Source organism: Syngnathoides biaculeatus, chromosome 4 (assembly GCF_019802595.1).
Source record: "Syngnathoides biaculeatus isolate LvHL_M chromosome 4, ASM1980259v1, whole genome shotgun sequence".
NCBI lineage: Eukaryota > Metazoa > Chordata > Actinopteri > Syngnathiformes > Syngnathidae > Syngnathoides > Syngnathoides biaculeatus.
The window spans coordinates 109,496-132,393 of NC_084643.1; the positions used below are offsets into that span (position 1 = coordinate 109,496).

General features: G+C 44.8%; 1 protein-coding gene across 4 annotated transcripts in view; it reads left to right on the forward strand.

Moving 5' to 3' along the window:
- The window catches only part of LOC133499855 (dynein axonemal heavy chain 10-like), a 35,014-nt gene that overhangs the window by 7,638 nt on the left and 4,478 nt on the right, over positions 1 to 22,898 (forward strand). For all 4 annotated transcript variants that reach the window (XM_061818240.1, XM_061818237.1, XM_061818239.1 and 1 more), the window contains 55 exons: positions 70 to 221; positions 304 to 468; positions 546 to 753; positions 893 to 1,049; positions 2,705 to 3,181; positions 3,289 to 3,447; positions 3,539 to 3,655; positions 3,738 to 3,840; positions 3,921 to 4,099; positions 4,191 to 4,402; positions 5,748 to 5,904; positions 5,991 to 6,224; positions 6,293 to 6,415; positions 6,500 to 6,733; positions 6,860 to 7,083; positions 7,162 to 7,431; positions 7,540 to 7,723; positions 7,801 to 7,935; positions 8,051 to 8,203; positions 8,305 to 8,493; positions 9,469 to 9,615; positions 9,826 to 10,017; positions 10,133 to 10,251; positions 10,331 to 10,489; positions 10,631 to 10,766; positions 11,831 to 11,953; positions 12,044 to 12,175; positions 12,253 to 12,469; positions 12,697 to 12,816; positions 13,487 to 13,632; positions 13,710 to 13,862; positions 13,935 to 14,195; positions 14,279 to 14,451; positions 14,519 to 14,612; positions 14,725 to 14,892; positions 14,969 to 15,157; positions 15,425 to 15,596; positions 15,683 to 15,886; positions 15,968 to 16,048; positions 17,288 to 17,485; positions 17,550 to 17,711; positions 17,816 to 17,990; positions 18,101 to 18,282; positions 18,387 to 18,523; positions 18,594 to 18,811; positions 18,901 to 19,122; positions 19,246 to 19,393; positions 19,509 to 19,788; positions 19,904 to 20,133; positions 20,238 to 20,511; positions 20,587 to 20,691; positions 20,782 to 20,936; positions 21,025 to 21,179; positions 21,256 to 21,436; positions 21,713 to 21,913. In XM_061818240.1, coding sequence (XP_061674224.1) covers positions 70 to 221; positions 304 to 468; positions 546 to 753; positions 893 to 1,049; positions 2,705 to 3,181; positions 3,289 to 3,447; positions 3,539 to 3,655; positions 3,738 to 3,840; positions 3,921 to 4,099; positions 4,191 to 4,402; positions 5,748 to 5,904; positions 5,991 to 6,224; positions 6,293 to 6,415; positions 6,500 to 6,733; positions 6,860 to 7,083; positions 7,162 to 7,431; positions 7,540 to 7,723; positions 7,801 to 7,935; positions 8,051 to 8,203; positions 8,305 to 8,493; positions 9,469 to 9,615; positions 9,826 to 10,017; positions 10,133 to 10,251; positions 10,331 to 10,489; positions 10,631 to 10,766; positions 11,831 to 11,953; positions 12,044 to 12,175; positions 12,253 to 12,469; positions 12,697 to 12,816; positions 13,487 to 13,632; positions 13,710 to 13,862; positions 13,935 to 14,195; positions 14,279 to 14,451; positions 14,519 to 14,612; positions 14,725 to 14,892; positions 14,969 to 15,157; positions 15,425 to 15,596; positions 15,683 to 15,886; positions 15,968 to 16,048; positions 17,288 to 17,485; positions 17,550 to 17,711; positions 17,816 to 17,990; positions 18,101 to 18,282; positions 18,387 to 18,523; positions 18,594 to 18,811; positions 18,901 to 19,122; positions 19,246 to 19,393; positions 19,509 to 19,788; positions 19,904 to 20,133; positions 20,238 to 20,511; positions 20,587 to 20,691; positions 20,782 to 20,936; positions 21,025 to 21,179; positions 21,256 to 21,436; positions 21,713 to 21,913 — 9,841 coding nt within the window. The remainder of the gene's footprint in view (positions 1 to 69; positions 222 to 303; positions 469 to 545; positions 754 to 892; positions 1,050 to 2,704; positions 3,182 to 3,288; positions 3,448 to 3,538; positions 3,656 to 3,737; positions 3,841 to 3,920; positions 4,100 to 4,190; positions 4,403 to 5,747; positions 5,905 to 5,990; positions 6,225 to 6,292; positions 6,416 to 6,499; positions 6,734 to 6,859; positions 7,084 to 7,161; positions 7,432 to 7,539; positions 7,724 to 7,800; positions 7,936 to 8,050; positions 8,204 to 8,304; positions 8,494 to 9,468; positions 9,616 to 9,825; positions 10,018 to 10,132; positions 10,252 to 10,330; positions 10,490 to 10,630; positions 10,767 to 11,830; positions 11,954 to 12,043; positions 12,176 to 12,252; positions 12,470 to 12,696; positions 12,817 to 13,486; positions 13,633 to 13,709; positions 13,863 to 13,934; positions 14,196 to 14,278; positions 14,452 to 14,518; positions 14,613 to 14,724; positions 14,893 to 14,968; positions 15,158 to 15,424; positions 15,597 to 15,682; positions 15,887 to 15,967; positions 16,049 to 17,287; positions 17,486 to 17,549; positions 17,712 to 17,815; positions 17,991 to 18,100; positions 18,283 to 18,386; positions 18,524 to 18,593; positions 18,812 to 18,900; positions 19,123 to 19,245; positions 19,394 to 19,508; positions 19,789 to 19,903; positions 20,134 to 20,237; positions 20,512 to 20,586; positions 20,692 to 20,781; positions 20,937 to 21,024; positions 21,180 to 21,255; positions 21,437 to 21,712; positions 21,914 to 22,898) is intronic.

Sequence of the window (22,898 nt, forward strand, 5' to 3'; positions counted from 1 at the left end):
TTACCAAACACAAAAACAAACTACAACCACACAAATTACTTCAACCTACGCATTTCCCATTGGATTTAGGTACAGTGAAGACCTGCACAAGCTTGTCAGCCGTTACAACTCTACAGTTGATAGTCTGAGTGATGCGAAAATTGCCATGTTGTCTCAAAACATCAAAAGAGTAGAAACAGTGTTATTTCCAGGATGCAAAAGACTGAACTGGAACTCCTTGGGTATGGCGTTAAAATGTTGCTACAATTTCAGACGTGCACGCTCTAGTTGGGATGAGACTTCTACTTCTGTGTTGGAATTTAGCAATTGCCGATTTCATCAACAACGGCAACCCGGAGCTCTCAAAGTTTGAGTCAGTTGTTAATCAAATACAGAACAACGAGCTCGATATCGAAGCCAAGCTGAAATCCATAATGATGGCAGATTTGCTGAAATGCCCTGCTCCAGATAAGACCGACCTCTTACCGAGTACATTTCATCGAAACGTGTTTTCACGAAATGCCATAAATCAAAGCGATTCTCGTCAACACATTTTCTTTTTTCAGGTGTCAGGGAGTTTTACGAATGTATTGATCGAGAACGCATCAAGACAGTAAATTTGTTAAGAAGCAAATATGCCGACATTGGACCAGTCATCTCCAAGGTAGAACACTTGATCTTGGAAACGAACACTGGAAAGTCCAACAGTATGGCGAGTTACTATGCATACTGGGAGCAGAAGGTGCACGAGGCTCTCATTAACATGGTGGTGAGGTAATATCCAGTGAGCTGTAACAAGTACTACAGGAATTATTGAAGTTGTAACATTCTCAATTTAATTATTGTATTGGAACGATTGTGCGACTCTTGTCCCGTTCTAAGCAACAAACATTCTGTCGATTGTCACGTTCAGGAACATCAAGGCTTTCAATGTCGTGCTGATGGGGAGCACCCCTCTCTTCCGTGTTGACGCCATCCTTTCTCCCCCCAAAATTTTGCTGCAGCCCAAAACAAACGAGATCTCCCGGATACTTATACAGTGCGTCAGAGAGTGTGTCGAGAGCACCAAAGTAGGACCATCATTTCTTCTTCTTTGAAGTGTTGCACATTTTGTTCTGTTAGAGTGTAGTGAAGAAAATAAGTATTTGAACACCCTGCTGTATTGCAAGTTCTCCCATCATGGAGGGGTCTGAAATTTTCATCGTAGGTACATGTCCACTGTGAGAGAGATCATCTAAAAAGAAAAATCCAGAAATCACAATGTATGATTTTTTTTTTACAATTTGTGTGATACAGATCCAAATAAGTATTTGAACACCTGTCTATCAGCTAGAATTCTGACCCTCAAACACCTCTTAGTCCGCCTTTAAAAGTCCACCTCCACTCCATGTATTATCCCGAATCAGATGCACTTGTGTGAAGTCGTTAGCTGCATAAAGACACTTGTCCACCCCACACAATCAATGAGACTCAAACTTGTGACATGGCCAAGACCAACGAGCTGTCCAAAGACACACACCAGAGACAAAGTTGTCCAACTCCACATGGCTGGAAAGGGCTATGGAGAAACTGCCGAGCAGTTTGGTGATAAAAAAATTCCACTGTTGGAGCAATCATTAGAAAATGGAAGAAGCGAAACATGGTTCAATTGGATTGGAGCCCCATGCAAGATATCACCACGTGGGGTCTCAATGATCCTTAGAAAGGTGAGGAGTCAGGACTCCACGAGGGGAGTTGGTCAATGACCTGAAAAGAGCTGGGACCACCAGTTCCAAGGTGACTGTTGGTAATACGCTAAGACGTCATGGTTTAAAATCATCCATGGCACGGAAGGTTCCCCTGCTTAAACCAGCACATGTCAAGGCCCGTCTTCAGTTTGCCAATGACGATTTGGATGATACAGAGAAGTCATTGGAGAAAGTTTTGTGGTATGTGACCAAAATGGAACTTTGGAAGTTTTTGGTCATAATGGCACTAACAGGAAGACGAATGATGAGTTCCATCCCAAGAACACCATCGCTACTGTGAAGCGTGGGGGTGGTAGCATCATGTTTTGGGGGTATTTTGCTGCACATGGGGGAGGACGACTGCACTGTATTAAGGAGAGGATGACCGCGGCCATGGATTGTGAGATTTTTGGGGAACAACCTCTTTCCCCTCAGTCAGAGTATTGAGGATAGGTCGAGGGTGGGTCTTTCAACACGGCAATGACCCGAAGCACACAGCCAGGAAAACCAAGGAGTGGCTACGTAAGAAGCATAACAAGGTTCTGGCGTAGCCTAGCCAGTCTCTAGACTTAAACCCAATAGAAAATCTTTGGAGGGAGCTGAAACTCCGTGTTTCTCAGCGACAGCCCAGAAACCTGTCTGATCTAGAGAAGATCTGTGTGGAGGAGTGGGCCAAAATTCATCCTGCAAACCTTGTGAACAACTACAGGAAACAAAGGCTACTAAATATTAACATTGGTTTTCTCAGGTGTTTAAATACTTATTTGCAGTTGTATTACACAAATAAATCACTACAAAAAATTCATACATTGCGATTTCTGCATTCTTCTTTTTAGATGATCTCTCTCACGGGGGACATACAGCTACGATAAAAATTTCAGACCCCTCCATGATTCGCAAGTGGGAAAACTTGCAATATAGCAGGGGGTTCAAATACTCATTTTCTTTACTGTACGTGCTGTGTGGCCTGATCCACCACATCCGTGTTTATGTTCCAGGACTTTGTGCGTTGGATGAGTGGAAGCTGCATTGAGTGCCCTCCTCAACAAGTCAGTGGGGATGATTTTGTGACATTTAGCTTCTTTGAGGAAGTTTGTTATCATCCCCAAATCAATGAAAGTGCCCTTGCTGTATCCCAGAATATTCAGCAGTTGATGCTTTCTGTAGACCAGTACCTTAACCATTGGAAACAGTACCGACCTCTTTGGGAAAAGGACAACGCTACAGTCTGTGAAAAGTTTGCTGAGGCAAACCCGTCGTGTGCTATGTATGATCAGAGGCTACAGTTCTATGCTCAAATAAATCAGAGGGTGGTACTGGAGTCTCTCTTTGAGAATGTACACATCATTCAACTAAATCTCGAGCCGCTGGGCCGCACTGTGCAGGAGATTGCAGAGTCCTGGATCAGTTCTCTCGGGAGTTTGCTCAACAAATCAGCGAAAGAAGAGCTCTTCAACTTGAAAGATGAACTCATGGTAAGGTGCATTTCGGCTTCCCTAAATATTACCCACTTGACTAACTTTGGTACCTGTCACTCACGTACAGCAGGTAACGCTCCTATTTTACGTTGTCCGTCCAACAGCAACTCTCAGAGAAGCTTAAACAGACTCCAGATACTTTTGATAACTTGAAGAATGTCCTTGGGACTATTTCAGACATTAGAGACATGTCTCTAAATGTGACATTGAGCATCACCGATATTCAAGAAAGATACAGAACACTGGCTATGTACAAAGTGAAGGTACTGCAGTTCAGGGCGTTTTTAAATGTTGGAAATTCATGATCAATAAGTTTCAGATTTTGTACTTGTTGAGTTTACCCCCTATGTGTAGGTTGTAGAAGAGGAAAAAGAGCTCATGGAAAATATTAACCAGATTTGGAGTGACCTGTTTGCAGAATCCAAACGAGTGGATCGGAGTTTAACACATGTCAAGATGTCATTTACAGAGGTTAGAACTAATCGCAATTGCATATTTTCACCTCAGCCACTACCAAAAATGTACATTTATGGTTCTAATTCCATGATTAAAGACTACCAAGGAAATGACTGAAGAATTTCAGCAGAATTTGTCTATCTTTGTCACAAACTTTAACGTGGATGGTCCTGGAGCTGTTGGAGAGGATTTAGATCTAGGTATTTGGAAACGTGTCTGTAATCATCACAAGAATATTTTTAATATCTAAGGAAAAAGGATTGGTCTCTTTTCCTTCCAGGACTATCAAAAATGGAATCTTATGAGGCAGAGCTCGCCAAGGCGGTGCAGGGACGGCAGGATCTCGCCAATGCTGAGAAACTGCTGGACCTTCCCATCACTGTGTATCCAGAGATTGTCAGTATACAAAAAGACATGAACGGCTTCAGGCTGGTTTACGACATCTATCAGGAGCAAAAGGTTGGGTTAAAGGGTTTTCATTTTAAAACCTGTGATAGCCTTCAAAATTCTGGCACACCTCATGTCTGTGAATCATTTTTTTGCTTCGCAGGCTGCAAAGAATAAGTGGTCTCAGACCTTGTGGGCAGACTTAAATATCCACTTGCTCCAGGAGGGTGCTGAAGGATTTATCAAAGATTTGAAAAAGTTGCCCAAAGATGTGCGATCACTACCCGTGGCCTGCATCCTCGAGGGCAGAATGAAAGAATTCAGAGATTCACTTCCTCTTCTGTTGGATCTCAAGAATGAAGCCCTCAGAGAAAGGTCAGTGTGCATAGTGGACCCCCAAACGTATTACGACAGCGACACGGCCTTTATTCTAACTAAATTTGTCACTGCTGTACATGCTTTTTTTATTCCCACAAAGAGGTGTCCAAACAGTGCTGCATCTTGAGCTAGGGTTGAAAGTTGGGTTTTACCGTCTTAACTGAGAGAATTTCGACAGAAATCAGCAAAAGACTAGTGTTCTTCAGCAACTACAGTGCTACCTCGGTTTTTGAACGTCTCTGTTTTCGTCCAAATCGGTTTTTGAATGAAAATTTCGAGATATTTTTATGCTTTCGCAACGCGTTGACCCACACACTCCTCTGCAAGCGGACGCGTCCGGTAGTGACTTTTTTTCTTCTAATCGAGGGAGATCTCATCTGATGAGGCTGAAGGTAGGACGGATGTCTCAAGTGCCAAAAAGCTATCTGCGCTAAATGGCATGACATCCATAATTTTGTAGAACTCCATCACCCTAACAAAGCAGAATGATGCAGAGCACTGCAAAATTTAAATGACGTTGTTCTGCGCCACTGATTGCTTGATGGGGAAAGGTCATTTGTGTGGAGTTTGGGAGTCACTCGGTATTTGTTCAACCTACTGGGTAACAAATTGGGTTTTGTTCCACCACAAGGCAACTATTGTAGCCGGCAACTATTTTTCTTCGCAATTTGTTCTGTTTAGAACCTGATCAGCTCTGTGTTGAAGAATTTGGATGATGTAAGTTGAAAAGAAAGAATTGATCCATGTGTGTGTAGGGTGGCGGTGGTGGATGGGGCGGTTCTAGAAACTCCAACATGGAGGCCCCTGTACTGGTCCAATGTGGATATCACCGACCCAAAAAAGCAAATTAGTGCTTTTGATATCCTCACGCGTGAGCTCGATATCATTCTCCACTGCCTTTTTTGGACTGTACGCATCATTGGACTAAATCTCAAGCTACTGGGTCACCCTTTATAGAAGTTTGCAGAGTCCTAGATCAGTTCTGCAAAACCTCCCGGAATAGGAAGAAAAGGGGCACATTTAACACAGAGTTCTACTAAAAATATCGCTGGAGTCAAAAATAATACACAAGACTGCAGTCGGATTCAAATGAGGAAACAAGATGAACGCTGTGGCGTTTTCCTAGCGTGAGCCAGAAGTTTAAGACTGAGCTGATACCAATATGGTTTGAATCCTTGCTCACTCCACCCAGCTCACCGTGTGACTGAAGGTGAAACAAACAAAACAAAACAAAAATACCCAAGAGCCAACTAACAGAAAAAACAAAAAACTGACATGACATAATTATTGGAAACAATCAGAGTTAATTAAATAGCACAAACTGCAACATTTCTTCCAACAGACACTGGAAGGAATTGATGGATCGGACCGGTACAAGTTTTGAAATGAACCCGAGCACCTTCACTCTTGAGAACATGTTTGCAATGGAGCTTCATAAATACGCCGAGGTCATTGGTGAAATTGTTACTTCGGCTTCGAAAGAGCTCGGTATTGAAAAGGTGAGCTGTTTCTAAAGGGTTAAAATTGGACTAAGGATTTTAAAAGATAGATGATTATAATGCAAATATTTGTATCTCTCTTTCAGGGCGTGAAGGAGGTGGTAGAAACCTGGGGAAACATGCAATTCATTATCCAACCCTATAGTAAGGGTCCCCATCAGCAATGTGTTGTCCTGGGGGCAGTGGATGAGATCCTGCTGATTGTGGACAACGACGCCATGAATTTGCAGAGCATGGCCGGCAGTCGTTTCGTCGGACCCTTCCTGGGCACCATACAACAATGGGAGAAAGACCTGTCTCTTATCAGTGAAACCATAGAGGTCAGACACCGCGCCTTCATCGTCCATTTCCTGGATAGACACACGTGAGATACGACTATCCGACACAGGTTTGGTTGCTGGTCCAACGGAAATGGATGTACCTCGAGAGCATATTTATTGGCGGTGATATTTCCTCACAGTTACCAGAGGAAGCTAAAAAATTTGACATCATTGACAAAAAGTTTAAAGAAGTAAGTGGTGTGCTTCGCTAACATTAAGAGGATTAACCACTGAACTCCAAATGACGTGCATTTTTTGGGGGGTTGTTTGTGTAGATAATGAATGACGCACAGGGCAACCCAAATATTAAGCGTTGTTGCGTGATTCCTAACCGGCTAATGGACCTGCAGACCCTCAGCGAAAACCTAGAGAAGTGCCAGAAGAGTCTCAACGACTACTTAGATTCCAAGCGGGATGCATTCCCACGTTTCTTCTTCATCTCTGATGATGAACTGCTCAGCATTTTGGGGAGTAGTCACCATGATTGTGTGCAGGAACATATGATTAAGGTAAGAGTGGAAGAAGCACTGCCTTCCAAAGTATTTCTGAGCCTGCCCCGGATTGATCTGTTAAGGTATGTAATCAGATACAGTACGTGAAACCTGTTCCACTCTTTTCCCAACTTATTTTACCAGATGTATGATAATATCGCATCTCTGCGGTTTGACTCTGAGAGCAGTGGAGAGACTAATGCAGGAGCCATGGTGTCTGCTGAGGGTGAAGTGATGGAGTTCCAAAAGCCCGTCCAAATCAAAGGAAGAGTGGAGGAATGGATGACGGGAGTTTTACACGAGATGAGGAGGACTAATCGGCTCATCACTAAGGAAGCAATCTTTCGCTACTGTGAGGACAGAGGCAGGTGTGTGTAGTTTGGAGGATTTTATCCCCGTCGACGAGTAGCAGAACCTTTCCCACCACGAGTCTCCTTGTCGCTCAGGGTGGACTGGATGTTGCTGTTCCAGGGCATGGTGGTACTGGCTACAAATCAAGTGTGGTGGACGTGGGAGGTGGAGGATGTTTTTAACAACTTGAAATTGGGAGACAAACACGCTCTGAAGAACTACGCCACAAAGATGCACCAGCAGATCGATGAGTTGGTAACGCGTATAATGCAACCTATGAAGAAAAATGATAGACGCAAACTCAACACCGTCCTGATCATAGATGTGCACGCGAGAGATATCGTCGACAGCTTTGTCTTGAACAGGTACAACAGCTATCGTAATTTATGGCCCTGCTACTGCCGCTCTCAACTATTAGAACCTTTTTCACGTATGTGTCAAGGTGAAACTGAATGTCGTGATTCTCTCTGCAGTATAACAGACGCTGAGGAGTTTGAGTGGGAAAGCCAATTACGATTCTACTGGGTCCAGGATGAAGACAACCTTTTTGTGCGTCAGTGCAGTGCATCTTTCAGTTACGGCTATGAGTACATGGGGTTGAACGGCCGATTGGTTATAACGCCCCTGACAGACCGGATCTACCTCACAATCACGCAGGTTCGTGAACACTTACAACACTTCAAACATGCATGCAGTTCTTAACTTCTTGGTATTGGTGTGCATTTGTGGTGAAGGCTCTCTCCATGTTTCTGGGTGGAGCTCCTGCTGGGCCAGCTGGTACTGGTAAGACAGAGTCCACCAAAGATCTGGCCAAAGCTCTGGGTCTGCTCTGTGTGGTTACAAACTGTGGTGAAGGCATGGACTACATGGTGAGAAGCTAATCTGCCAATCAGTTGAGACGACTGTATTGCCTCACATCAATCCAATTGCATCCATTTTGAGATTTTCAGTGTGTTTTCCTTAATCACCCTCTTGCCCGTGCAGGCTGTTGGGAAGATTTTGTCTGGCCTGTCACAATGCGGCGCTTGGGGTTGTTTTGATGAATTCAACCGTATTGACGCCTCGGTCCTTTCAGTGATCTCTTCACAAATCCAAACCATCCGCAACGCTCTCATGCTGTACCTTAAAATATTTAACGTAAGTATTTGCTACATAATTAGCATACATTATGTTTTTTATTTTTCAAGATCGTTGTCTTGCACTTTGGCTAACCACCACCTTGTCATTTTGGATATAAGTTTGAAGGTCATGAGATTACCCTGGATAGCCGAATTGGTATTTTCATCACCATGAACCCGGGATACGCAGGGCGCACGGAGCTGCCTGAATCCGTCAAAGCACTCTTCAGGCCTGTGGTGGTGATTGTGCCTGACTTGCAACAAATTTGTGAGATCATGCTCTTTTCTGAGGGATTCCTAATGGCCAAGGTAACTTCAGGTCACCGTACAAACAAAGTGAAAAGATATGAAGCACTACTACGATGTACTTTTGGCTTGTCCCGTATGGTGTCACCTCAGCATCTCATCTTTTTCCAATTAAGCCTATCTCATGCATCTTCCTCTCTTAACACCCGCTGTCCTCATGCCCTCCCTCACAACATCCATCAACCTTTTCTTTGCGCTTCCTCTCGCTCTTTTGCCTGGCAGCTCCATTCTCGGGACCCTTCTACCAATACACTCACTCTCTTGCTCTGAACATGTCCAAACCATCGAAGTCTCCTCACCACTGTTTTATAAACTTTGCCTTTCATCCTAGCGGAGCCTCTTCTGTCACGTAGAACACCAGACACCTTCCGCCAACTGTTCCACCCCACTTGGACCCATTTCTTCACTTCCTTACCACAGTCAACCATTGCTCTGTATTGTTGATCTCAAGTATTTGGAGTAGTCCACCCTCGCTATCTCTTCTCCCTTGAGTTTCACTCTTTCCCCTCTGCCTAATCTTCATTCCTCTCCTCCATCTTTCTAATTGTTCCTCCGCCTGCTCCCTGCTTTCTCTGCTGATCACAATATCATCTGCGAACAACATGGTCCAAGGGGAATCCAGTCTAACCTCATATGTCAGCCTATCCATTACTATTGCAAACAGGAAGGGGCTCAGACACATCTGCGCCACATCTCACCGCTGTTCTGCTGCCCTCATACATGTCCTGTACCATTCTAAGATATTTCTCCACCACACCAGACTTGCGCATGCAGTACCACAGTAACTCGCATTGATTAAGATGGCAAATCATGTCGAAAATCCAAGTGAATAGGCAGTCTAGAAGAATTTGATCACATTTCTGTCCCACTGTTTGCATGTGTATCAAGACTGCAACTAAAAACATAAACACATATGTTCCTCGCAAACTCAGACCTCTCCCCGCTTTCTTTTCTTTCTTTTTTTTTTTTTTAATTCAGGTCCTTGCAAAGAAGATGACCGTTCTCTATAAGTTGGCCCGAGAGCAGCTGTCCAAGCAGTCTCATTACGACTTTGGCCTACGAGCTTTGAAATCTGTCCTCGTGATGGCAGGAGAACTGAAAAGAGGCTCACCTGACATAACTGAGGTGAACTCATCATTAATTATCATTTTGAAAAAAATATTCACAAAATGTGTCCTCGAACAAGAATTTGTATCCTGTGTGTAAACCTCCTCCAGAGGACTGCATGAATATGTTCCGATGTTCAGTTTCATGCAATGGTCACTGAATTCAAACAAAACATGAGGATTTTTCTGCAACAATAGCTTTTTGCCGGGTTCCCTCCTTTCTCTGTAGGATGTGGTCCTGATGCGAGCTTTGAGGGATATGAATCTGCCCAAATTTATATTTGAAGATGTACCTCTGTTCCTTGGGCTGATCTCAGACCTGTTCCCAGGGCTGGAATGCCCTCGCGTTCGCTATCCAAACTTTAATGATGCCGTAGAAGACAACCTCAAAGAAAACAACTACATCTTGCTGCCGATCCAGGTTTGTGTAATTCGTAGTTGCGTGAATTCGTTTTCAGGGGTTCCACTACGGAAACACATCCAAAATAATAATGAACTTCAGTTTGAGTCTCGTAAAACTGTTCCCCCACTTTCAGGTGGATAAAGTGGTGCAAATGTATGAAACAATGATGACACGGCACACAACTATGATAGTGGGCCCAACAGGTGGAGGGAAATCGGTTGTAATCAGCACATTGTGTCAAGCTCAGACCAAGTCAGTTTTCAAACTTCCAACTTCTGTCAGCTTTTTTTGTTGCATATACGTGTTTATTCGAACAATATTTTGCCACCAGATTGGGATTTTACACTAAATTGTATCCCCTGAACCCCAAAGCTGTTAGTGTCATTGAACTGTATGGTATTCTGGATCCTGACACTCGAGACTGGACCGATGGAGTCTTATCAAATATTTTCCGTGACATCAACAAGCCAACTGACAAACAAGAGAGGAGGTAAGATTCAAATATTTGATGGCGGTAAGGTCATACAGTACATCACATGACAGCATGTCTTGTCTACTCCAGTATGTGTTGGTATAAATGATACCGTACAGTAATTTAGCGTACACTGAACATATGAACTTGACTTGGCAGATATATACTGTTTGATGGGGATGTGGATGCTCTGTGGGTGGAGAACATGAATTCAGTTATGGATGATAACAAGCTTCTCACGCTGGCTAATGGTGAACGAATCCGTTTACAAGGTCACTGCGCCCTGCTGTTTGAGGTCTGTATAAATTACGGATGTTGTAGATATATGATGTATTTGCTTTAAATATATCCATCATGTATTTGCTTTAAATTTATCCATCCATTTTCTACCGCTTCTCCGGGTCAGGTCGCAGGGGAAGTAGCTTCAGCAGGGATACCCAGATTTCCCTTTCCCTAGCTACTTCTTCCAGCTCTACTGGAGGGATCTGAGGTGTTTCCAGGCCAGTCGAGAGACATAGTCTCTCCAGCGTGTCCTGGGTTGCCGCCGGGGTCTTTTTCTGGTGGGACATGCCCGGAACACCTCACCAGGGAGGCATCCAGGAGGCATCTGGATCAGATGTCCCAGCCACCTCATCTGGCTCTTCTCAACGCGGAGGAGCAGCGGCTCGACTGAGCCCCTCCCGGTTGACCGAGCTTCTCACCCTATCTCTAAGGGAGAACCCGGAGTAAACTCCTTTCAGCCGCTTGTATCCGGGATCTTGTTCTTTCGGTCACGACCTAAAGCTCGTGCCCATAGTTGAAGGCGGGAACGTAGATCGACTGGTAAATTGAGAGCTTCGACTTTCGACTTAGCTTCCTCTTCACCACAACAGACCGATACAAAATCCGCATCACTGCAAACGCTGCACTGATCCGTCTGTCGATCTCTCGCTCCATTCTTCCCTCACTCGTGAACAAGACCGCAAAATACTTGGACTCCTCCAACTTGGGGCAGGAATGTCACCCCCAACTTGGAGAGGGCACGCCACCCTATTCCGACTGGGGACCATGTTATCAGATTTCGAGGTGCTGATTCTCATCCCAGCCGCTTCACACTCGGCTGCGAACTGCTCCAATGAGCGTTGGAGATCACGGCTTGATAAACCAACAGAACCCCATCATCTGCAAAAAACAGAGATGCGATACTGAGGCCGCCAAACCGGACATCCTCTACGCCTCGGCTCCGCCTAGAGATTCTGTCCATAAAAATTATGAACAAAATCGGTGACAAAGGGCAGCCTTGGCTGAGTCCAACTCTGACCGGAAATGAGTCCGTTTAGATTAGATTTAGAGTTAAGATTTTTGCTTTATTGATCACAGGTTGGAGATCTACAGTATGCTTCCCCTGCTACCGTCTCCCGCTGTGGAATGGTTTATGTGGACCCCAAAAACCTCCGATACACACCATACTGGGATAAGTGGTTGACAAACAGACCTGTCAAAGTAGAGTATCCTCATTGTATCGGAATTGTATTTGCACTTTCTGTAATGCTTTACATTTTCTTTTATATATATATATATATATACATTTAGGAACAAGAAGAACTTAATAACCTTTTTGAAAAGTACGTGCATAGCCTGATTGACATGATTGTGGAAGGTATTGTTGATGGGAAACAAGGGCAGAAACTGAAGACCGTTGTCCCTCAGACTGATCTCAATATGGTAGGACGATCACATGTTCTCCTTAAATTATTTTGTTTGATGATGCAGGAAGTTTCTAAGGTTGGATTTATGTTCAGGTGTCCCAGCTCTGCATGACCCTTGATGCCCTACTTGAAACTGAGAACCTAAGTGCCTCAATCTTGGAGTGTTACTTCCTGGAAGCTCTCTACTGCTCTCTCGGGGCAACATTGGTGGATGATGGAAGAGAAAAATTTGACGATTTAATTAAAAGACTTTGCGGCTTCAGTACTGTGTGTGATGAAAAAAAACTGGCTGGACCTGGTGAGATTCCAGGTAAAAGACGAAATTTCGACTGGATGATGCCACTTTCATATTTTTTCTTTCAGTGTAAATAAACTTCAACTGGGGCCAAGGGCCTCCGGAAGTATTCTCCTTCCAGAAGATTGCGTTTTTTGTACAAGCATTTGTGATCAAATATGAAAACTTTGTGCATGAAATGTAGTGTTATTCACACTTTACAAGTTGGTTCCAGTGTGTTTTAATGGATATCATTCATACAGGACACTTGCCAACACTATATGATTTCCATTTTGATGACACAAAGCAGAAGTGGGTTCCCTGGACTTCTTTGGTCACCAAATACGTTCACAACCCTGAAATGAAGTTTGCTGATATTCTGGGTAAGTGTTCATTGTGTTAACCTTTCCTGCTCCGGTCTCCTGACCGTAGTCGGGAGACGCAGGGGTGACGTCTCCTCCTGGGCCAAGGTTGTCCTCCTCGGGGTTAACTCCCTTCTTGCGTCGCAACTCCATAGCACAATGGCGGGGCGGTAATATCACAGAGCATCGACTTGCTGTTATACTCTGTTTACTTGCTTTTTGCGCAAAACAGTTCCCGATCGCCGTGAACCAACTTTTCTTTTTCTTCTCACTCGCGCCTCAGCCTCACGCATGCGCAGTCCATCTCTCTCTATGACATCAACACACCCACACACCAGCACAAAACCCACAAGAATTGTGAGCTAAATTGTTGAGGATATGCAAATATGTCAACTCCAAATGTGTATAGGTTTTGAATCACATTTTCACTGTGTGATAGTAACCACAGCTGTTCTTTCTCACTCTACCCATTTCATTCATTCGTGTTTATTAAGTCAAAATGCTGTCAATCAACAGTTTTTAGAAGTCGTGTATTGCAATGTACTACTGAAAGCGGTACGCAAAAGACAAGTTCTGTAAAAATGGAATAGTAAGGTATTCTAGAAACCTTTAAAAAGGAAGCAAACGGAAATGTGGCTTTTTGAGCTCGGTTGTTTTTCTTTGACTCGCTAATATTCCACCTTTACCTCAGTCCCAACTGTGGACACCACCAGAACCAGCTGGATATTGGAGCAGATGGTCAAGATAAAGAGGTCTGTGCTTTTGGTCGGAGACTCTGGAACATCTAAAACAGCGACCATTAGCAACTTTCTGAAACACCTAAGTGGAGATTCAAATGTGAGTGAAATATCCAGCTCAGTTTGACTTCATTCCTGACTGCAGCTGTTGCTGATGTTGCTGTTGTTTGCTGCCAGATTACTTTGACCATCAACCTTTCATCCAGGACAACATCAATGGACCTCCAGAGGAACCTGGAGGCAAACGTAGAGAAAAGGACCAAAGAGATATACGGTCCTCCAATGGGCAAAAGACTGTTGGTCTATATAGATGACATGAATATGCCGAAGGTACATACAATCTACTTGGACCGCAAGGTTTAAAGTGAATCTATGCTATTTGGATATATTCTTCCTGTGCAGGTGGATAGCTATGGCACACAGCAGCCAATTGCACTGCTGAAGCTTTTATTGGACCGAGGAGGCATCTACGACCGAGGGAAGGAGCTCACCTACAAAACCCTCAAGGATCTCGGCTTCATTGCTGCCATGGGGAAGGCAGGAGGCGGGAGGAACGAGGTGGATACTCGCTTCGTTTCGCTCTTCAGTGTCTTCAGCATCCCTTTCCCCGCTGTAGAGTCTCTCCACCTGATCTATTCCTCCATTATCAAAGGCCACACCAAAGTGAGTAGCATCATTTGGTAAAGCTTATGCTGGTCTCAATGAACCTCGTTGAACTCTGTAAGACATTGGATCGAATATTTTAGCTCTTTGAGGACGTGGTGCAGAAGGTTTGTGATAAAGTCACCTTCTGCACACTGGAACTGTACAACAGCCTTGTCAAAGACCTGCCACCGACTCCTGCAAAGTTTCACTACATCTTCAACCTGCGAGACCTGTCAAGGGTCTACAATGGACTGACACTCACTGAGACTGCGAGGTCTGCTAAAGCCCATGAATTCTCTCGATGGATCTTGTGCAATAGACTTGATTTTTGTTTTTCACAGATTTTCGACAGTCTCTATATTTGTACGGGTTTGGAGAAATGAGTGTCTGAGGATTTTCCATGATCGACTCATTGATGAAAAAGACAAAAACATGGTGAATTTGTACAGTAGTCATTAATTCTACCCACCACAACAATATCAATAATGCGTCAACTAATGTACAATTTAGCAAATAACATAATTATTGAATCTTTATTCTCCAACAGGTTCAGGGCCTTATAAAGAACTTAGTTGAGGAACATTTCAAGGCAAACATGGAGGATGTTATGAAAGACCCGGTTCTTTTTGGAGACTATAGGACAGCCCTGAGTGAGACAGAACCAAGAGTATACGAGGACTTACAGGACTTTGAAACTTGCAAAACTCTATTCCAAGTATGAGGATGGAATCACACAAAATGTAATTTGTATGATTTTGAGAGACCATTCAATTTTTTTTTGCATTCTACAGGAAATTCTGGAGGAATACAACGATAGAATGTCGAGGATGAATCTGGTACTGTTTGATGACGCCCTGGAACATCTGACTCGCGTGCACCGGATCGTTCGCATCGATCGCGGTCACGCTCTGCTTGTGGGCGTGGGAGGCTCCGGCAAGCAGTCCATCACCAGGCTTGCGGCCTTCACTGCTGACTGTGAGGTAGTGAAACTGCAGTAGTTGTTTTCAGTTACAATCTAGCAACATCTAGCTTTTGAAAGCTTTGAAAGGACATCTTTTAAGCGTCCTGTGAATTCACCACACGTGGGAAACGTTAAGGGGACCGGGCGATCATGGTCATAGTTGAAAGTGGGGAACGCGGCTGTCGGGTGTTGGATTGGAAAAAGCTGAGTCCGGGATGTGAAACATGTGGATGCTGGATGGGTGGACCTTTCAAGTTCTCTTTTTTTTCTTCCATTGAATCCTCAGGTCTTTGAAATAACACTCAGCAGGGGTTATTGCGAGTCGACCTTTCGCGATGACTTGAAAGCACTGTATTTGAAGCTTGGCATCGAAAATAAGAAGACCGTGTTTCTCTTCACTGATGCTCATGTTGCTGAGGAAGGTTTTTTGGAACTCATCAACAACATGCTCACGTCAGGTGGGACATCAATTTCCCAATTTGTACCGAATTTAGTTCTCTTAAGAAGAGATCTGTTGTCATGCGGTTATGCCATCTTCTGATAGGTATTGTCCCTGCATTGTTTCCCGATGATGAGAAAGAAGCAGTTCTCAACCAGCTTCGTGAAGAAGCCCTCAGAATGGGATCAGGTCCTTCTAAAGACAGCGTGTGGCAATATTTTGTCAATAAAAGTGCCAGCAATCTGCACATTGTTTTAGGCATGTCTCCCGTCGGAGATACCTTGAGAACACGCTGCCGAAACTTTCCCGGTAAAATAGGAAACTGTTCTTTTTTCACTATACTGTTATATTGTTTGGAATAATTTTTCACCTGTTCCGATTCCTTTACAGGACTAATGAACAACACTGTGATAGATTGGTTCTTGCCATGGCCTCCACAGGCGCTACTTGCTGTAGCCGAGTCCTTCCTCGGTTGGTATTGCACACATTTACCATACCATAGTTGAGTACTCCCATCCCAATCAGTTTCACAGAGCCACAGATTTTGGTTTGTTTCTATCAGAACGCTGACTCAGATAACGATATAAAAGTGCTCAAAGTAAATGAGAACATAGCAACAGTTTGCTTGAAAACCTTGAGTTTTCTTTCAGATTTAATCTTTTGAAGGCCTTCTTTGAACAACTTATTCACTACAACTGAGAGCTATACGCTATAGTGGGCCCCATGCTATTTCCCAGGAATAGGGACCGCCCCCATGAATAGTGAAAATGTGCATATAATTAATGATGACAATTGCCATGTGAATTTTTTTTGTTTCAAAAAAGCGTGAATAAGAGGGAGAAAAGCAAAGATAAGATGCAAAATACACCGCCAAAAAGCAGTTTATTGTTTCACAAATTGATACACTTGGTCATGCCCCTTGTGGGTCTGTTACTTTTACAAACTATTTACCACTTCCAAGTGTTGTGTTCTTGACTATCTCCCTCTAATGATGCAACTTTAACGGCTCAATGGTTCGGACAAGTCCACAGGAGAGAGACTGAGTATACTGGGAGGAGGATGACGAGGATGGAACGGCTTGAGGGAGACCGAAGAGAAGGATGATGGATGTAGTGAGGGAAGACCTGAGGGCAGTCAGTGTTAAAGAGGAGGGTGCAGGCGAGCATGGAAAAAGATGACCCGCTCACAGTACGAGCCAAAATGAAAAGAAAAAGACAATTGTGTATTTTCTGAAGAGATGAAGCCAGACGTTTACTTTGATAGTAGCTGGCATATGTTGGCTGTGTCACGACCCATCGAGACGGAGGGGGGACCCAAATGCAGGACTCGGGAGACCCAAGGTAGTTAAGGAAAAACATCTATTGTACCTTGGTCGGGAGTCAGGAGCAGCGGCGGTAGTTGGGACGTCGGGCGTAGAGAGCAGGTCTGCGGGCAGGCAGGAGTCGGTACACGGGAGATCGATCAGAGATACGGGAGTGTTGGAACGGGGCATGAGATGCGACGATCTGGCGGAGGACCAGTCGTCCCCGGGGTCCTATATATACAGGGGATAATAAACGCGGATGAGACGCAGGTGTGGGCCTCCTAATCAGAGCGAGGGCTGGACCGGCAGGACCATGACAGGCTGGTTGACAACTTACTCATCTGCTCGTTTTGTTGTTGGTTCCCCGTGATCTTCATGACTTTGCTGTGCTTTTGTCAATTGTTCAGGTGAAAGTGAAATGATTCCAAAGCAACATGCCCCAGCTGTTATCGAGCACGTCTGCATGGTCCATAAATCTGTTGGAGAATACAGCATTCTGTTCCTGCAAAAACTTAGACGAGCTAACTTTGTCACGCCAAAGAATTACTTGGACTTCATCAGCACATATTCTACCCTCCTGCAGGAAAAGGACCAGTATATTCTGGGTACGGTAATGGTGAATAATGGGACTAAGTTTGCGTTCGGAAGTTGACGATGTTTGTCTTCCAGCGCAGTGCAAACATCTTGAAGGGGGGTTGGATAAGCTGAAGGAAGCCAGTGTTCAACTAGATGAGCTGAACATTAAACTGGCAGAGCAGAAGGTGGTCCTCGCTGAAAAGTCTGCAGCCTGTGAGACCATGCTGGTTGAGATTGCCTCAAATACTACAGTGGGTCAGTGAAGACCTGCAGTGCTAACTTTGTCGTGGCTGAAAAACGGCATGCTGTAGCTTTCTTTCACAAAAGACATCATTGAAAAAAAATCCTCTTCCTTCTAGCTGAGGAGAAAAAGACACTGGCAGAAGAAAAAGCCAAAGAGATTGAAGAGCAAAACAAAGTGATTGCTGTTGAAAAGGCAGAAGCAGAAACTTCTCTCGCTGAAGCTTTGCCAGCATTGGAAGCAGCTCGCATTGCCTTACAAGACCTCGATAAATCTGACGTCACTGAGATCCGGTAAACTCTCCCGTGATGACTTCTCCAAATCGGCTGTTCAACCTTCATTTTGAAGCATAAAGTCGAATATTTCTCTGATCCTGCAATCTACTTCTTCTCTGGTGGTGCAGATCCTTTGCAAAGCCACCCAAGCAGGTGCAAGTGGTGTGTGAGTGCATCCTGGTGCTATGTAAAAAAAAGGAAATTAGCTGGCAAGCCGCAAAGGCGATGATGTCCGATCCGGGTTTTCTGCGTTCACTGATGGAGATGGACTGCGACGCTATCGGTCCCAACCAGGTCAAGACTGTCAAAGGTAGGTCAGCTTCCTGATCAATTGGGTAAATGAAAATAACCTTGTACGCCATTGCCAAGTGTGTACTCTTCGGCTGTGATTTCCTTGAGCATTCTGCTTCACAGGCTTCTTGAAAGCCCTTGGGACCTCCCTCGAGGAAATGCAAGCCATCAGCAAAGCGGGCTCGGGAATGTTTAAATTCGTGGAGGCTGTCGTGGGTTACTGTGAAGTTGCCAGGGAGATCAAGCCAAAAAGAGACAAAGTAATGTCAAAGCAGAAAAGAGATTTGTGTGTTTCTAGAATGAAGCGTTAACACGACTCGCGCTTTGCAGGTGGCACGTCTCGAAAGAAACTTCTTTCAGAGTAAGAAGGAGTTGGAGCTCATTCAAAGCGAGCTGACTAACATCCAGCGAGAGCTTAAGACTCTCGGGGACAAATATCAAACTGCGATTGCAGAAAAACAAAAATTACAAGAGGAGGCTGAGCTCATGGAGAGAAGATTAATAGCTGCTGACAAACTTATCTCGGGCTTAAGCTCTGAGAATGTGAGGTGAGATGGCAGCAAAAACTCAAAGCAGCGCTCCATAAGAGATGGTTGATTGTGTTTTTTAAATTAATGTTTGTGGTTTCTCTCTTCAGGTGGACACACGATTTGGAGGAGTTGAAGCAACGGCGTGTGCGTCTCCTCGGAGACTGTCTACTCTCTGCTGCCTTCCTGAGCTACGAGGGAGCCTTCAGCTGGGACTTCAGGAACGAGATGGTCTACCAAACATGGGTTGAAGACGTCCAGGAGAGAAGTATTCCCTTAAGCCAACCTTTTAAAGTGGACAACTTACTAACAGACGAGGTGGAAATCAGCAGGTGAGGAGTCGCAAACACGGTTGGAAAAGAAACACCTGTTCTTGTCTTCATTTTGGCTGGACATCCCACTGACCACATGGAAATTGATCATTCATTTACTGTATCCATTACCTCTGCTTACAGATGGGGGTCCGAGGGCTTGCCCCCCGACGAACTGTCAGTTCAGAACGGAATCCTCACAACCAGAGGCAGCCGTTTCCCCATGTGTATCGACCCTCAACAGCAAGCTCTCAACTGGATTAAGAAGAAGGAGGCAAGCAATAACCTCAAGGTACAAAAAGAAGTCCCGTGATCTTAACGCGTGCTTCAGTGTTGCCCTGTGTGAGTTTCAGAATCCGAGACCCCCGCCCCAAAATTGTGAGAGTTAAACCTTATGTTGTCCACAGATCTCATCTTTCAATGATCCCGACTTCTTGAAACAGCTGGAGATGGCCATTAAATACGGGTTCCCGTTCCTTTTCCAAGACGTAGACGAGTACATTGACCCTGTGATCGACAATGTCCTGGAGAAGAATTTGAAAGGGGCTGAGGGCAGGCAGGTTGTCATGCTCGGTGACAAAGAGGTCGACTTTGATCCCAACTTCAGACTTTACCTCAACACCAAACTAGGAAACCCCAAATTTTCTCCTTCTGTGTTTGGAAAAGCCATGGTTATAAATTATACTGGTATGAGCATTTTTTTTTTTTTTTTTTTGGACAGCCACCATTTTCGGGTGTTTCGTTATGTCCTCGGTTAATATGTCGATTTTTTTTTTTTTTTTTTTCTTCATGTTACATATAGTGACCCTTAAGGGTCTGGAGGACCAGTTGCTCAGTGTTATAATGGGGTTTGAGAAGAAGGAGCTGGAAGAGCAGCGCGAGTTTTTGATTCAGGAGACCAGCGACAATAAGAAGCTGCTGAAGAACCTCGGTGACACCCTGCTCAGGGAGCTGGCCACGTCCACGGGCAACATGTTGGATAACACGGAGCTGGTCTACACATTGGAGGAGACGAAGTCCAAATCCAGTGAGGTCAGTTTGCCAAACAGTGAACTGAGTCTCAGTGGGGAAGAGTACTTTAAATGTTATTGACAAGCTAGTCATCATCGTTAACTTTGTGGTTATGTGATCGTCAGGTATTTGAGAAACTGAAGTTGGCTGTGACAACATCAGTGGACATTGACGTGCTCCGAAACGGCTACCGACCAGCTGCCAAGCGCGGCGCTATTTTATTCTTTGCGCTGACAGAAATGGCTCTGGTCAACAGCATGTACCAGTATTCTCTCGCCTCTTACCTGGAAGTCTTTGACTTTTCCCTGCGCAAATCTCCACCGAATGCCGCTCTGCCCAAAAGACTGACTAACATCATGAACAGCCTGACGTACAATGTTTATAATTACGGCTGCACAGGTAATGCAGGTCTACTTACCTTTAACGGGTTGTTTTCTGTCACAGTATAACCAGGGATACTTTGTTTGTTCAAAGGTCTGTTTGAGAAACATAAGCTGCTCTACTCATTCAACATGACCATTAAGATTGAGCAGGCAGAAGATCGAGTACCTCAAGAGGAATTGGAGTTTTTCATCAAAGGTGATGTGCACCATGAAACCTCTCCTGAGTTTAGCGTGCGTCACAGTGAGCATCGGCACTCACCGAAGACTATCTTTCTCTTTTTTCCAGGTAATCTGTCCCTGGAAAAGAGCTCGCGGCAAAAGACTTGTAACTGGCTGCCTGATTCTGGATGGGAAGACATCGTGAAACTGTCCGAGCTGTTTCCCGGGCAATTTGACTCTTTGCCTGACGATGTTAGCAGAAATTCATTGGAGTGGCAGTCAGTAAGTAGTGGCTCCTAATTTATAACAAGGATCCTAAGCCGTCTTTTCCCTCATCGAGTGACTAACAGGCCGATTGTTGGTTCCGCAGTGGTATGACCTCGATGCACCAGAACAGTCTCCGCTGCCAATGAGGTATGACGAGAAGCTAACAGACTTTCAGAAGCTTCTCCTGCTGCGCTGTTTCCGTGTTGACAGAGTCTACAGAGCCATCACCGATTACGTCACCATCACCATGGGGGAGAGGTGTTTCAGTTATTTCACCATCATTGCAGAAATTGGGATATTAAGCTTTTAAACAATATTTTCCTATCTTTCTTAGATATGTTCAACCTCCTGTGATCAGTTTTGATGTTATCTATGAACAGAGCACTCAGTTCTCCCCCATTGTCTTTATCTTGAGCCCTGGCTCTGACCCTGGGGCTGACCTTATGAAACTCGCTGACAGGACTGGCTTTGGGAGCAAGTTCAAGTTCCTTGCAATGGGCCAAGGCCAGGAAAAGGTACCATGGTTGTATTTTCTGTACCTCATGTACATGATCTGATCACAGAAGTGGAGAAACCACTTAACCAGAGAGAAGCAGAGATTACTATAATACAGGGAATAACATCTTTTTTAGATGAATGTCATGATGATAAGGTTTTCAAATTCCCACCGATAAATAAAACTCATACCTTATTGAATGTGTTCGTAACCAATGTCCACTGTTTAAACTCCAGAAGTAGATAAAAATGTGCAAGGAAGTCCTTTTTTGTCCTCTCTCCCTCTCTTTCTCAAGATTGCTTTGCACCTCCTGGAAGTGGCGGCAGCTCGCGGCCAGTGGTTGATGCTCCAGAACTGCCATCTGCTGGTGAAATGGCTGAAAGACTTGGAGAAGTGCATCGAGAGGGTCACCAAACCTCACCCCAGCTTTCGCCTTTGGTTGACAACCAACCCAATCGATGACTTCCCCATTGGGATTCTTCAAAAGTCGCTCAAGGTGGAATGAGCCAACTCTCTTCACTTTCAGCAAGTTATTTGAAACATAAACTGCCTTAAAGGTCAAGTGTCATGAAATGGATGATTTTTAATATGTTATTAATGGAAAAAATGAACTCCCACCATGAAAATCCTCTCGAGGGATTTGTTTTCGAGACGAAGCAGGAAGTGACGTACGGGGCAGGACCGCCCTCCAGCGGACTCGTTTGTTTTACCTGCGGGAAGGTAGCTCGTTGTTCCTTCGTGTTAGCCAAAATGCCGGTTTGTTGCATTGCTGGATGTTGTTGGAACACTCGGGAGGATGGATTTACATTTCATAAGTTTCCAAGAGACCCGGTTCGTCTCGAAAAATGGATTGCAGGGGTCCAAAGGAAAAGAGCTTTGTGGGTCCCAAATGACAGGTAGTGTGAATACAGCTACTAAAAAGAAATAATAGTTTGCAGCCAACCACATCATCTGTCTCTCATAACGTAACAAAAGATCCGCGTATGTATGACAGGAGTGTTAAATGTGTTGATGTGCGCAGAGGATGGCTGCCGCGTCGGCTCGCCGGCGAAGGCTGCCGTGTCAGGCTCGCGGACAGCGGCGGCTATATACAACGCTGCCGGCAATGGCGCACTCAGCCGCATGTGACAGCAACGCCGTAAAGCCCATGATAAGCCACCTCGGCGCCGAAAATGAGCCACCCCGGCCGACAAGTCTTGTTGGCCGGGGTGGCTCGTCATGGCGCCGGGCCGCAATGGGTCATCTCCGCCGCGGAAGTGGATCGGACTGGGAGGCGGTTTGGCCGTGATCCGCATATTATCTAAATATGGCTCGAAACGATAGGGTAATATTGCCCCGGACACTCTTGACTCTGTTGTGAGATGTTCTCTTCTTCGAAAAGAGCTTCCGTATCGGAAGGGGCACGTTTGTCTCTGTTTGCAATGGCGAATGTCCGGGTGACGTCACGGACAGAAGATGCAGCCAATATGGGGACCACTTGG